Source organism: Tachyglossus aculeatus, chromosome 8 (assembly GCF_015852505.1).
Source record: "Tachyglossus aculeatus isolate mTacAcu1 chromosome 8, mTacAcu1.pri, whole genome shotgun sequence".
In the NCBI taxonomy this organism is placed as follows: domain Eukaryota; kingdom Metazoa; phylum Chordata; class Mammalia; order Monotremata; family Tachyglossidae; genus Tachyglossus; species Tachyglossus aculeatus.
In genome coordinates this window covers 23,260,973-23,277,151 of record NC_052073.1, presented here as the reverse complement: position 1 = coordinate 23,277,151, position 16,179 = coordinate 23,260,973, and the positions used below count along the sequence as shown (strand labels likewise).

General features: G+C 40.8%; 1 protein-coding gene across 2 annotated transcripts in view; it reads right to left on the bottom strand.

Annotated features, from left to right (window-relative positions):
- GMEB2 (glucocorticoid modulatory element binding protein 2) overlaps positions 1–16,179 on the bottom strand; it is a 56,866-nt gene that overhangs the window by 32,821 nt on the left and 7,866 nt on the right. Inside the window, exons 1-2 of one of the 2 annotated variants that reach the window (XM_038750440.1) lie at positions 13,165–13,197; positions 6,479–6,672 (exon numbers count right to left, since the gene is read on the bottom strand). In XM_038750440.1, coding sequence (XP_038606368.1) covers positions 6,479–6,609 — 131 coding nt within the window. In that variant the 5' untranslated portion in view covers positions 6,610–6,672; positions 13,165–13,197. Of the gene's footprint in view, positions 1–6,478; positions 6,673–13,164; positions 13,198–16,179 lie in introns of those variants that run through there. The other variant, XM_038750438.1, reaches the window with a different exon arrangement.

Sequence of the window (16,179 nt, the reverse complement as noted above, 5' to 3'; positions counted from 1 at the left end):
GGTATTTATTGAGCTCTTACTATGTATATGGCATTGTACTAAGCGCTTGGAAGACAATACAACAGAGTTGGTAGATGTGTACCCTGCCCACAACGAGCTTACAGTCTAGAGGAGGAGACAGGCATTAATACCACCATTCAACTAATGGGATTTTTTTCAATCAATTAGGGGTATTTATTAGGCTCTCACTGTGTACAGGGCCCTGTACTAAGTCCTTGGCAAAGAATATTACCATAGAGTTGATAGACATGTTCCCTGCCCTCAAGAAGCAGACAGTCTACGGAGGGAGACAGGCAATAATGTAAATTACCACTGCTCACAAAACATTTTCAAAGAACACAAGCCAATTTTCTTGTGGGGCATACTTTGCATTGCTTGAGACTATGCTTTGGTATGTCTTTAAAACATTTGCTCTGCCTTCCTTGCTTAGGGCCCCTTTCAATCGCTTTAGTGTCCTATCGGTCATTTTCTCACATGTCCCACCCTGTGACGCTTTATTGCAATAAATATTGTCCCGTCCAGGGAGGCGGATCTGCAGACTGGAGACGCAGAGACGTCAAGTGACTTACCCGACGTCACACAGCAGACAAGTGGCACTGTCAGGACTAGAGCGCAGGTCCTTCTGACTCCTAGGCCCTAAGCCACACTGCTTCTCAATCTTGGCTCTGCCACTCAGCTGCTGTGTGACCTAGGGCAATTTACTTCACTTCCCTTTGCCTTGGTTACCTCACCTGTAAAATGGCAATTCAGACTGTGAGCCCCCAGTGGGATACGGACTATGTCCGACTTGATTTGCTTGAGTCTACCCCAGCACTTAGTACAGTGCCTGGCATTCATTCATTCATTCAATCGTATTTATTGAGCGCTTACTGTGTGCAGAGCACTGTACTAAGCGCTTGGGAAGTACAAGTTGGCAATATATAGAGATGGTCCCTACCCAACAGCGGGCTCACAGTCTAGAAGGGGGAGACAGACAACAAAACAAAACATATTAACAAAATAAAATAAATAGAATAAATAAGTACAAATAAAACAGAGTAATAAATATGTACAAACATATATATATATATACAGGTGCTGTGGGGAGGGGAAAAGAGGTAAGGCGGGGGGGATGGGGAGGGGGAGAAGGGGGAGAGGAAGGAGGGAGCTCAGTCTGGGAAGGACTCCCAAGCTTGTGATTTATCCACTAGGCCTCTTATCTCTCTGGCTGTTCATTCTCAGTCTCCTTCACCGGCTCCTCCTCCCCATCTCATCCCCTAACTGTAGGGGTTCCCCCAGGGTCAGTTCTCAGTCCCCTTCTGTTCTCCATCTACACTCACTCCCTTGGTGAACTCATTCGCTCCCACGGCTTCAACGCTGAGCTCTATGCGGCTGACACCCAAATCTATATCTCCTCCCCTGTTCTCTCTCCCTGCCTCAAGGCTTGCATCTCCTGCTGCCTTTAGGATGTCCTCCCACCACCTAAACTCAACATGTCCAAGACAGAGCTCCTTATCTTCCCTCCCAAACCCTGTCCGATCCCTGACTTTCCCATCACTGTGGACGGCACACCCAACCTTCCTAGTAAGCGCTTAACAAATACCACTAAAAAAAAAAAAACAACCGTCTTCATTAAGGTCCTTAAGGAAGCAGTGTAGCTTAGTGGAAAAACAAGATGGGTTCTAATCATAGCTATACCACTTGTCTGTTGCATGACCTTAGTAGGCAAGCCAGTTCTCTTCTCTGTGCCTCAGTTACCTCATCTGTAAAATGAGGATTAAATCCTTCTCCCTCTGATTCAGACTGTGAGCCCCATGTGGGACACGGGTTGTATCCAGCCTGATTTGCTTGTACTAGCGCTTAGTACAATGGTACATAGTAAGCACTTAACAAGTACCACAAAAAAACAAAACAAAACAAAAAAACCTTACAGAATAAATCAAACAATACTGAACTTACACTTCCAGTAAAACTAAGGGCCACATCAAATGGAAAACCTTCACCTCTGTCTCAACCCACCATACCATTCTTCAGAGAACTACCTCAGTACATGAAGGTGTTCTCAGATATTACTGGATCTAGGACTACAGGTTTTTTTTAATTACATAAGTGTTTTTTGTCTCCCTTATTCAATTGTGGTCAACTAAAAAGTACACCCCTAGCACCTGTTCAGGCCAGACTTGGTCCATAGGTTGAGTCCTGGAGGATTTGTGTGACATGACCTGATGTGTGTGACATGTGTGACATGATACCTACTTAATCTGGCCCTTAGAAAAAGAAACAGAATTCCTTGGAGGGTCAGGTTTCAATGGCCTCAAAAAATATTTGCTGCTGCTGCTGATATGAATGTAAATGATGTAAATGCTATTTGTTCTAGAAACAGTTTCCAGAAGCAAATACACCCATCCAAAGTACTCTACCCTTAAATTTTGGGTTAAATTACATCAAAGAGAAGGTAATTGGGGTCAACTTCTCTCAAGTGAAGTTTTACCCAGCAGTTCTCTGACTTCACATCTGGCTATTTTTCTGTCAAGAGGTGGTGGATGTCAGTATTGGAAGAAATAACCTTAACATTTTCGTGCTGTTTGTCTCCCAATCACCACCAAATAAATTTCCTTCTCTTCGAGAGGGTGGGGGGAATCAAAAAGCTTATCACTGTCCAGGAATAATTATGAAGGTTACTGGAAGGAGTCTCAAACCAAGCTTTGCTGTGAGTTACAAGTGAATAAGTGTAAAAAAATCTGGTATGAGTTCAGATTTCCTGAAGAGAAAGATTTCTTATTTTGAGAAACAAAGCTCTTAATCCTCTCTTCTCATCCATTTGCATGTTTATAAATACATACTAAACAGGATATAAGTCAGCAACTGCTTAATTTTTGCCAGAGGTTCACGGAAATAATAGTAGAGATCAACTTCAGAATTCTTGTGCCTTTTCTCCAAAGAGCACCCAACACATTTCACCTATTTTCTCACTTGCCATCTCAAAACCCCTGATATGTACAGAAGATAAACTGAAGCAAAACTACTTAAGTGTCTAGCCCAAAGTCACATAGAAGCAAACCGAAAAAGAATCTGGAGTTTCTGACCCATGGGTCAGTCCACTTTCCACTTTCCCAGCACTTAGAGCAGTGCTCTGCCCACAATAAGTGCTTAATAAATTCTATTACTACCACTAGACCAGTGACTCCTCCGTCCTATCACAAATTAACATCCTTGTCCGGAGCCCGGGACAGAAATGTGAAACGATTATGATGCACTTGTGGAAACCAAATAAAACCTCTTTTCAAGTGGGCTCGAAGCTGCAGGCTTTCTAAGTCTGTTTCAAGAAAGGGAATATCTAAAGAAAACAAAATCCTAAGAGATTCTAGTGTAGATGAGCAAGATTTTTGATTCTCTGCCCACAGGAAAAGCAGAAGTGGGAATAGCTTGCAAATCTCAGTGTTCTCCAGAAGTCCAGTGATCTAGGGAGACCCAAAAGGTTTTCTTTGCTGAAGTTTCATTTGATAAAAAAGCTGTTTTCACTTTGGAACATAGTTTACCACTTAATTTGTCTCTAAAAACCAGGAATTCATAATAGCAAAACAATTTTATTATTTTAAAAACCTGAAAAAAACAGCATGCAAATACTAATTAATACTCTGACTGGGCATAACTTTTTTGAAGCGTGAATTTATTTCATCTCTTTGGAATTTTCTATGACACCCTTTCCTTTTTTTTTTTTACAAAAATTAAAAGCCAATTAGTAATTCCCAAAGCAGTGAGGCTGCTATCAAAAACACCAACCTCAAGCAAGAATATAAACAAGCCAAAAAAAAAGCTTTTCCTAGATTTTAGAACGCGCAAAAGCCTTGAATTGGTTTACGATTTTTGAGGGCAGATTTAAACTATGCAAGGTAGAATGTTAAGATTCCCCATGTAAAGAAACTTGGCAGGACTACAGTCGCTCTCTCTTAAAGGAACAATGTTCAGTACCCTAAAACTACACACAGAATTCCAGAAAACCCCCAAAAGCTAGGTCTGCAAAGCTCAAGTGAAGTGGAAGACTGGCCAATTCTACAGTTGATCTGTCCCACAGATAACTCCAACAGATAATTCAGGTCGGAAATATCCACTGCAAGGCCTGAATTATACATCTGGGCTGTCTACATGGAACAAATCCACATCATTTCTGCTGGATACAGCCAGCCACAGACTCTGTGCTTGAGGACAATCTTATTTTCAATTGTCATTAGCCACTGGGCTAAGCAGTTTAATGGTCAACTAGTGAAGAAAGATCATTTTTAGGCATAGGCATTTAGGAATTCCTAGTAAAAGATATGATAGGGAGTCCCTGCTCCCATACACCTTATTGGCTGATAAAGTTCCTTACAGTCAGCTCTAGCAATTCGTAAATTCATTCATTCAATCGTATTTATTGAGTACTTACTGTCTGCAGAGCACTGTACTAAGAGCTTGGGAAGTAAAAATCGGCAAATCGGTAAATGGCATTCCTGTCTAATCTTACAATCCAGAGAAATCATGTTTAGGAATTCTTGGTAAAAGATACGATAAGGAGTCCCCGCCTTCATAGACCTTACAATCCAGTATCTGATAAACTTCCTTAAAACAGAGTCAGGTTTTATAATGTGGGAACTGCATTCCACATAATCTTAAATTTCAGAGAAATCATGCTGTAGCATGCACGCCTTAATAGCATGCGTGCGCACAACAGTTTTCCAACAGTGCACTATGTTCTATCCAAGAACGTTTCCTTCCTTATTCCTCAATAGCATTCTGTCCAAAACATACAGTGGAAACACATGTTATGACAGAACTGACTATACTAAGCAGAGAATAAACAGTCTTCTAGTCTGTAAAGTCCCTGTGGAGAGGGATCGTGTCTACCAACTCTACTGTAGTGTACTCTCCCAAGCGCTTAGTATAGTGTTCTGCACAAAGTAAGTTCTCAATAAATACCATTATTGACTGATGGTGTAAAATGGATGCTGATAGGCAGACTTAGGCTTTGAAAAGGCAGCCCAAGCTGCAAACCTACTAAGAGTTTGAACTTTTTAATTTTGTTCAACTTTGCACCACCAAAAATGTGTTCTAGGCTTGTTGCTCTGGGACACAAAAGCAACACCTCTGAAGTAGCTGAGAAAATCATATTGATCCGTTCCTTAAATTGTGTTCCCTGGGCTAATTTGTTTGAATTGTTTCATAACTTCCTTGTGATGGTTCTATTGAATTTTATTAATTTGGATGGGCAGGAAAAATGAAACAATCCTGGCTTGAAAGCAAAATGTCTTCTGGGAATTCATAGTATAGTAAGCAGAAGTACGTGACCGTTCCTTCGTGTTTTTACTCCTATATCCACTTACGGATACTAAGGAGAAAGCAATTCCCGCAAAGTCATTGACCATAGCTGCGTGGGACACATCTGTCGGCTGGTTGAAAAAAATTCCTGGAGTCCATATTTGTCTTCCTAATACTAATGATGTCACATTAGCCAACTAATATCAAGAGAATTTGACACTTGGACTTTTTGTCACAAAACAGCTGAGACGTTTGAGGTTAAAACTGGGCAGAAAATACATTTTTTTTCCATAAAGCTATATTGTCATGCATCCCTCCTGATTGACCTCTGAATCTACTTGATTGTAAACTGGTACCCAGAGATACCACCTTCCACCCTGCCACCCCTGAGGCAAATTGCCTAGATTCTAGGGACTATCTCAAGGTCCCTCAGACACAGGGGTTTGGCAAACTGTACTGGGGAACAGAACGGCTTTAAGTGTTGTCCGACAGGCTAATGTCAGTATTTTCTGGGCAGTTTGGTAAGTGGGCAAATGGTACCTGGATCTAAAACAATTACTAGTCTTCAAAGAGCAATCACTTCTGATGCCTAGTTTGCTCTGGACAGGCTGGCAAAAAAAAGAGAAAAAAATGAGTGTCTACTGAAACATTTATTTCAAAATTGTGTGTCCTATGCACACATGATCATTGGATTCCTATGACCAGGCCAACTGAGATGGAATTATCAAGCAATCCTGGAAATTGTATTTTCAATTAAAATGAGCAAGCCAGAGGCTCAGAATATCGGGCCTCCTTAAAATGTCTAACCTTGACTCGACTTGGAAACGTCCTGCTGTGCTCAAAAATCCTTATGGACCTCTAAAGCTCCCTCTCGGGTCATTCCTGATGGGAGAACCAGCAGTAGAATGTCACCCTGCTGTTGGCAAATGGCATGGGTCAGAAGTATTATCACTGCATTTTAGCAGGATCTCCTTGGCAGATTTCACGCAGAAGATAACTTCTCTTATTTTCTTTTATAAACACACCACTCTCAATGATATTTTATTCAAATTCAAAACCAGGTCTATTTCTTGTCAAGAAAACTAAATCCCAAATCTTATCTTCTCATTACCAAATTTTAATAACTGAACGAAGGCCAGAGTACCAACTCTGAATTCTGTTCTGCCGAAGAGCACAGAGCCCAACCCCACGCTCGGTTTCTTACCCGTGAGGAGCTAGATTTGTAGTCACCAGCACGGTTTTCACTTCTTCCACACCACTGCCGTCAACTGCATTGTCAGGTGTTGTCACGACAACCACCTCCTCCATGTGAACATTCACATCGGGAGTCGCCATGGTCAGTCGAGGAAGGGTGCCAATTACCAGCAACGCGAGGAGACTCCTCCAGGGTTAGAAGTCCTGGCCAAATAAAAAATAAGAAAAAAAAAGGCACATGGGTGAAATAAGGAATCTTTTGGGGGACAGTAACTACATAGAAAACAGTCAATTTTAAAAAAAAACAACAGGAATTCAGAGCTACTTGTAGGGAAAATGAGTTCTTAATGTCAATCCATTCCATTTTAATAACTATCGGAGCAAATTGATCACTGTCTGAGTGAAAAGTTATAAACCTAATTATTTATGTTTGCTGTGTCAGCTTGGGTGTCCATAGATAGTAAAAAGCTATTAACTGACAGAATTAGATTGCCTTGGACAAATGTTTTTCCAGTTCAAGTGAGGAAAGGTCCTTAAGGTCACTCGGGAAACTCTCTTCCTATTACAGGGGATTTTTTAATGTTATTTGTTGCACGCTCACAATGTGTCCTGCACTGTACTAGGTTCTGGGGTAGATGCAAGCTAATCAGGTTGGACATAGTCCATGTCCCACAGGGAGCTGACCTTTTATCTTATATCCAGAGGGTTCAGTCCTTTCCCTGGACCTAAAAACTGCAGGAACATATAATCAGGCTCAGCAGTAAAAGTCTGTTTTTCTGGGATTCTGATCTACTTAGGATCCCCTAGACAGGCTGTCACAGCTTTTCTAGGAGATGTCACAGGCCCAACAACTTCAGTGTTAAGAGGTAGCTTGGAATTTCCTTCACCACCAATGAGTTTCCCAAATAAGCAACTTGGGGAGTTGGTTAAAAGAATATTGGGTTGGCTACACCAGAATATAGCAGCTGTCTCAGCTCTGAGAAGCAAAATCCTTCAGCAGCCTACCAAAAAAAAAAAAAAAGCCCGGGGAGAGAAAACCATCTGGAGATCCTTTCCTGCTTCCTCTCAATTACAAACTGAACAGGAAATAAACGACGACTGAACAAGATGGCTTCGTTCTCTTCCTTTATATTTTTCAGTCCTCTTCGTAAACAACCCCCCATTAAAAAAAAAATAGTGAATGGTCCATTGATTTTTTTTTTTAAATCTCAGGTCAAGTTTTATATTAAATTCCCTTCTCTTCGAGAAGCAGCATGGCCTAGTGGAAAGAGCCCAGGCTTGGGAGTCAGTGGACTTAAGTTCTAATCACAGCTCCACCACTTGTCCGCAGTGTTGCCTTGAACATGTCATTTAACTTTTCGGCGCCTCAGTCACCTCATCTGTAAAATGGGGACTAACACTGTGAGCCCCATGTGGGATACGGACCGTGTCCAACCTGACTGCCTTGTATCTAACCCAGGGAATAGTAAACTGCCTGGCACACAGTAAGCACTAACTTGATAAAAAACAAAGCAAAAAATAAAAACTCCAATCTGCTTTCTTCACTGATTCACAGTAATCAACCTGCTGAACATTACTCGGAACTAAAAACTCTTTCAAGATTGAGCAGCTTACATGAAAACATTAATGAATTTCCTCATATATTTTGGAGAGGTAGGGACTTTCATCTCTATTTTACATGCAAGAAAAACAGAAAGAAAAGGTGTAAGGTGACTTGCCTAAAGCCACAGAGGAAGCCCCTGCCAGAGCTGGTATTCTTGGCTCCCCTTCTTGTGATCAAAATCATTTCACATGTGAGCAGGCTCTGCATTGACCAAGACTGGGCTGCAGTAACCATACCACGCTGAGCCTTTCAAGCTGCAAATGGTACTTTATTAAGCGAAAGTCTTTTTTTCTGCAATAGGAAGAGGTTTGCTTTGGAGGCTTCCCGCCAAACCGTTAATTCTTGGTCCCGCAAAAAGAAAAAAAAAAAATCGACCTGGAGAGAGAGGTCCTATCTGGACCTGCGGAATCTTACAGCTTTCAGTCACCACCCTTTCTTCCCTGGGATGAGTTTTCCAATCATCCTGACTCGGCAAATGGCAACGGGTCAGTTTGGGAACAATAAGAAGTAAAGGGATTTGGCTGGGTGTGTTAAGGTTTTTGGATGTGCCAGACTATGGCCAGCAGGACTGCTCCAGGATCCTTATACACGAACCGAAGGCTCGAGGAAGTCTATATGCCTAAATAGGGAACAGCGGTAGATAATGTTACGATGTAGCTCAAGCATTCCCCCAGACCGCCCACAGAAGAAGCAGACCTGGTTAGCATTTATTTTTATGTGGGTTCAATAATGTTGGAGCCCAACTTGAGCCAAGTGCATCATAAATAAGGAGCATAAATGAGGTCTGTTTTATTAAGTGATGGTCTGCTTCGTTCCAGATTCCCCACTGCTAATTACTTTTCCCACTAAGACTTATGCTGTAAACACATACCCCTATTGCTCTTCTCTCCGCATGTTCCCTTAGGTTTGCTGCCATCTTGGCGTCAGAACCGAAGACTTCCAGTCCCTGCTTCCCTCAATTTTCCTTTGCCTGGGGTACATCTAGCTCCAACTCTTGGCCTTCAATTAACTTTTGGTTTCTCCTTATTGGATTCATTTTGAACAAGTGACCCACGGCAAATCAATCAATCAATCTTGGGCAAATCCCCAAGAAGAGTAATCCTCTACACGTGTATTTTGTAGACTTTCCACCTCGTTTCGATCCATGGTTGCCCTTACATTTCCCTTTCCTGCCATCATTAACAAGGCAGTTATCAGCTACGTGATTTTTCACCCTCTGTCTTCTGAGGGCTCAAAAATGCCAAGTTCTCCCCCAAAGAAAAAAGCATGGAGAAAACGAGATGATCAAATTGGACTTACGCCAGCAGGTGAAGATGACAGCAGAAGGCACATTAATGAGATGGTAATGGTGATAATAATTATAGTATTTGTCAAGTGCTTATTATCTGCAAGGAACTGTACTAAGAGCTGGGGTGGATACAAGCAAATCGGGTTGGACACAGCCCCTGTCCCACATGAGGCTCACAGTCTCAATCGTCATTTTCCAGATGAGGTAACTGAGGCACAGAGAAGTGAAGTCAGAGAAGTGAAGTCACTTGCCCAAGGTCACACAGCAGACAAATGGAGGAGCCAGGATTAGAACCCATGACCTTCTGATGCCAGGACCGTGCTCTAGCCACTCTGCCATGCTGAGTCTCCAGTCAGAAACTGTGGTTGAACTTTGGTCCTGAGACTTCTGGACTGTGCAGAGGAACTGAAAATAGTTTCAAGTGGCTTGTGTTGCACTGCTCACACTCTCATCCCTACCAGTTCTGTTCTCACTGGGGCACGGACCATAGCGAGCAAGTAGGTAGATAGGCCGGGGATATACGGCTTAGTGGATAGAGCAAGGGACTGGGAGTCAGAAGGTCATGGGTTCTAATCCTGGCTCTACCACTTGTCTGCTGTGTGACCTTGGGCAAGTCGCTTCACTTCTCTGGGCCTCAGTTACCTCATCTGTAAAATGGGGATTAAGACTGTGAGCCCCATGTGGGACAACCTGATCACCTTGTATCCTCCCCAGTGCTTAGAACAGTGCTTTGCACATAGTAAGCGCTTAACAAATGCCATCATTATTATTATTATTATTGTGGGCATTCATTCATTCAATCGTATTTATTGAGCGCTTACTGTGTGCAGAGCAGTGTACTAAGCGCTTGGGAAGTACAAGTCGGCAACACATAGAGACGGTCCCTACCCAACAATGGACTCACAGTCTAGAAGGGGGAGACGGACAACACAACAAAACATGTAGACAGGTGTCAAAATCGGAAGAACAAATAGAATTAAAGCTATATGCACATCATTAACAAAATATAGTAAATATGTACAAGTAACATAAATAGAGTAATAAATCTGTACAAATGTATAAGATGCCAATATTATTATACAAGTGCTGTGGGGAGGGGAAGGAGGTAGGGTTGGGGGGGTATGGGGAGGAGGAGAGGAAAAAGGGGGCTGAGTCTGGGAAGGCCTCCTGGAGGAGGTGAGCTCTCAGCAGGGCTTTGAAGGGAGGAAGAGAGCTAGCTTGGGCAAGTTACTTCCATTTTCTGGGACTCAGTTACCTCATCTGTAAAATGGGGATTGACACTGTGAGCCCCACATGGGACAGGGACTGTGTCCAACCCAATTTGCTTGTATCCACCCCAGCACTTAGTACAGTGCCTGGCACATAGTAAGTGCTTAACAAATACCACAATTATTATTATTACTATTATTTATGGTCTTTGAACATATTAGCCCAGTTCCAGGCAGAACCAGGACTAGAACCCACATCTCCTGTTTCCCAGTGGACAATACGGCAGGGCTATTGAGATCAGCATCAGAGCCAACTGTGAACGGGTATTTAAAACAGGATAATATCCTGCCACTGGTAAAGGAAATAATAAGATAGGTTAGAAGTTTTGAGGGGGTTTAATGGGATTTAACTGCTCACTATGTGCCAGATACCATACTAAATCCTGGGGTAGATACAAGTTAATCAAGTTGAAAACAGCCCATGTCCCACATGGGACTCACAGTCTTAACCCCCATTTTACTGATGAGGTAACTGTGGCACAGAGAAGTTAGGTGATTTGCCCAAAGTCACGCAGCAGGCAAGTGGCAGAGCCAGGATTAGAATCCAGGGTTGGAGAGGTACATATTATATTTGGAAGCTAACAATGAAGAAATGCAGATTAATATTTCAGAAAAGATTCTAGAACTATTAATGAGAGAGATATGACCTAAAATAAGATCTTGGTGATTGGGAGAAGAAAGAAAAAAAGAGAAGATATTGGCTTGGGGACCTGGGAGATACAGGTGAGAAGATAGGAAACACTGGGATACAACAGTTAGTAAAAATATTAAATACTGTGCCTAAAAATAAGAAACTGGTCAAAAATGCTCTCTTACATAATACAGTGTTTATTAATATTCCAACTTTAAACACAGCAGTAATAGAATACAATGCCTGGACGCAGTGGGAAGGAAGTGTTCGCTTGGGAGGGAGATTGTCCTCAGACTGCTGCCTGGGATCAAGCCTGGGCCAGGGTCGACAAAAGATACGGATTCTCCGTTTCCTGAAATGTCCGCCCAAGAGAAGATGCACAACTGGACTCAGAAACATTTGCTATTTTCAAATTCCGTTTCCTATGATCTAATAAGCGCCTGATTTTACAAATCTAGCAGCTTCCAAATGTGTTTTAAAATTCACAAGGGCATCCCGAGGCTTCTAGGTAGAGGGCTTTAAAAGAAACGGCTAAGGAAGAACACCCCATTTTGAAAAATCCCACTTAACAATAGTTCTTTAAAGACATCACACTGCTGTCTCTGGCTCCAACTTTCAGCTCTTCCGAATTTCCCTCCTCTTTGTTGGCTGTCCTCCCAGCTGGAAAGGCTTAAAACAAAGCCAGGGGAAAACTCAATCAGGAATAAAAGGCTTTTTCTCCTTCTTTATTAAGGGTTCACCTCTGGGAAACCATTTTTGTCTATTTTATAATACAGTACTTTGTATTGTGTTGTAAAACTGAACCAGTCACACCCACCACAAACTAACTCCTCTGCTGCAGGTGTGTAGGCAGCATTACTCATTTGAAATTGTTTCCAAAATAACGAAGCATTGGGCATTGCAGATACAATGCACTGAATGTACACTTCTTCAAAGGAAGCTAGAATGGTGAAAATTTGCACCCGCAACAGTCAATTTCTAGAGTTCTTTGAACAATCATCCTTAAACATAAAACTAGGAATATAAAATAATAGAAAAATAAACTTGAGCCTGCAGAACAATATCGGATCCAAAGAATTTGCAATCAGGACCACTACATATTTCAAGGGACAAAAGAAACCTTGGGCAACATAAATTACTTGAAGGAATGAATCTTATATGTTTAAGTCACTGTGAACACAAGGAAAAGCTGCATGAACCTAAAAATGTCTTTAATTCATTTGTTTGATAGAGTCAAACTTAGAGGCCTGGTTGGAATTTCCATTTCTAATGGATAAACAAAATAGATTAATCAGGGGAAAGATTTTTCAGCTCTACAAAAACGTAAATTGTCATAATGTTCCACTAGTACCCAAGGGCCTTCCTGGTTTAAAAAAAAAAAGTAAATTAGACAACATTGGTTACTCAAATAACCAGTTTGAAGATGACCTTAGTAACAGAATATGTCTGAGTTTGGTATCATTCAATCATATATATTGTATGTATTGTACGTATTTATTGTACGTATTTACGTACTGTACGTATTTATTGTATTATTCAATCGTATCAGAACCTTTTATTGCAGATTCCAGAGAATCAAGCAATCTGTGGAATTGGAATTTTTTATAGACTTTAGGTATAAGGGCCACAGGATGCTGTCTGAATATACCGTACCATAGTAAGAGAAAAGAGAATGGAGGAATAAAATGGAGAGGAAAGTGGAAAGGGGGAAGGAGGATAAAGGAAAAGCAAAAGAAAATAGTTGGAGCAATCCAGATAAGGGGCAACCAGTGGTCCAATGGGGTCAAGACGAAAGCCAGTGTCCAGAAAGAGAGGCTTCAAGGGCTGGGCGGCAAGGGGATCTAATTGTTTAAAAGTGTGGCCATAGACACAGCACTTAATAATTACTGTAATAATTGTATAATACTTGAAAGAGTGGGAAGTAAAAATATATACCTGGTTGCACCTCAGGACTGGAATATGGATTTTTGATGCTTGTGAAATTTAGATGTAAAGATTTTCAATATGCTGGTTCAAAATCCAAACCTAGACAAGCAGGAGTATCCTACCTGACAGAAAATCAGTTATGAAGACTCACTTAAAGCCAAATCAAATTATTGAAAGTTCAAGTAACCAAGCAAAATTGGATCTTTTGGTCTAAATGGCCAGCTTTGCTGGGTCAACCAAGCTAATTTATAAATTTATTATCCTCTAAGATCAACTTTGGATTTGGCTAGTCGGTTCTGATAACTTGTGTTTGGATAATCGGTTTTTTACTGTATTTTGGTCTCCCTTCCCAAGAAGCTTTGAGAAAGTTGTAGAATAAAGGTCTAAGACATCAGATTACTACAGTTTTTCCTTCATGTATATTTCATAGCTTTGCTACCATCAGTTTGTATTTCTCCTTTCTTGAGATGAGTAGTCCAGTCTAAAGTCTACAATTAGATTTATGACTTGGCATAGAAGCAGATATTTAGTTGGAACAGGGGGCAATTAAATAATCTAGTATAAAGGCAGGAAAAAACCCTCCTGGTAAAATATGCTAGCATTATGCTTGTGTGGATCTATGCAATTTTATACTTTGCCTTTTTGGGGGGAACAGATGTACGATAGTTTCTCTTAAGTCTGTCTGTCTCAATATAGCATCAGGAAATCATGTTCGGGGCTTTGTTTTTGTTAACACCTGTAAAAATTTAATATCTCTTTCTCATTACTACCAACATGCGGAATTTTACATCGGTTGTTTGATCCAAATCTACTACATATACTGTAGAGTTTTCATGCTTTAGGTATGACTCAGACTTCATTGGAAATTGAACTAGCACACATGATTCACTGTCCAGTCATCCCCGCTATTAAATTCTTCTTTTAGTGCTCTTTTGCAATGGGCTATTGATTTTTAGTGTGGGTATTTCTTACAGCAAGCTGTCACTGAAATAAATGCTGCAGAGCTTTTGGCTTAAATACCTCCCTTCCTCTCCCCCGACACTTTAGAGGTATTTTAACTGAACTGAATAGAATGATTACAATTCATTTCATATTAACAGTAGATAAAGGAAGATTTCATAACAGATCTGTAGCAAGTTAACACAGGTATCTTTTTGCTTAACAGGAATATCACCCTGAAAAGTACCAACATACGTATACATTAAAAACATAATTTAAAATCCTTTATTACTGGCACATACATACAGTGCTACCTTGTCAAGTAACTATACCGTGTTTTTATCTCTGAGTTTTAACATTTGTATCAGTATGATTCATTTTTTGGATCTCGGGAGCGCATTAAAACATTTTTACATGAAGATTCCCTCTGGAAAACTATATTTCTGTAGCGGTCTTTTGCTTAACACTATTTTCATGGAACCAATTATGAGCACTAGCCAGGTTATAGCAGTATTACTATTACCCCAGAAAATCAATCAATTTTGAAAATTGCTTGTGCCCTTGGAATGTGAAATTCCCCCCTCCCCATCCCCCTTGCCTTACCTCCTTCCCCTCCCCACAGCACCTGTATATATGTATATATGTTTGTATGTATTTATTACTCTATTTATTTATTTATTTTATTTGTACATATTTATTCCTCCCCCTTCTAGACTGTGAGCCACTGCTGGGTAGGGACTGTCTCTATATGTTGCCAACTTGTACTTCCCAAGCGCTTAGTACAGTGCTCTGCACACAGTAAGCGCTCAATAAATACGATTGAATGAATGAATGAATGAAATTAATCTTCCCACATTAAGATAATTTTTAAAACTGGTAAATTCTGCAACAATATGAGTGCTTATTTGGAAAACTATAATAAAAAACACATTGCCATCTAACTTTCCACCGAACCCATTTCACATCCTTCACATCTATTCTTGAGGTTTGGGCTTTCCAAGATTTGGAAAAAGGTGTAATAGGGAGGATGTCAATTCCATTCTGCAGATTTTGAGTAAATATACAGAATAAGTGGATATATAGTTCTCCACTAGTCAATTCAGCAACAGTGCATCCAGAGCATATCTTTTCACACAGTTGCACCACCAGTCCATGGTTGAGCAAACATCACATGCACCCACAATCATGTGTACTGCCCAACAACCAGGCAACCACATGCAGTCACATATTCTTGCGTTTTGCTCTGCTTGGTTCCAGTCACTTCACACCCACACATACACGCAAGTTATATGCATCCGTCCCTTTCCAGCAGCACACCTTACACTTTCATGCCCATGGCTAAAGCTTTACATTGCACAAATTCACCCAACACCTTCACGCCCACTCCGCATCTACCCAAAAAAATGATCTCACATTCCTTCGAGGCCTAACTACCGTATATTCCCTCTGACATGTGTACACATACATGCCATATGTGTTTAAGTACATATACCCTTTGACCCTTTGATTTTCTTTTTTGAATTAAAAAAAAATCCAGGTCAAAAACCAACAGAGGAAACGGTCAACTGCTCAGCTTTCTGTTCCGTACGTAATTTAAAGCATAAAGGCAAGACGACACAGCCGAGTGGAAGATCAGGAAGGGCCAGATAAATATAGCATTTAATTGAAAAGAAAAGTGTCTCAATCATTTATTGTAATACAGATCCACAGTAAATTTAGGGCCTGAATTACTTAAACAACAATGGCTCTCACGCCTGGTTTTACAGTGTAAGCGCATCACAATCAAATATCTTTCTACCTTAAACCTGGTGGCTGTGAATTTTTTGCATTAAGGAAATATATTTTCTTCAACAATTACTTCGCCTTGCTCTTTTCCTCTAAGTATTATTACTTCAAAGTAATAATAATAATAATCAGTGGTATTTATTGAGTGCTTGTGCAGAGTACAGAGCATGTAATAAGCGCTTGGGAGAGTGCAATACAAAAGAATTATTAGACATGTTCCCTGTCCATAATGATCATAATTATATTATTTGTTAGGCACGTACGATGTGCC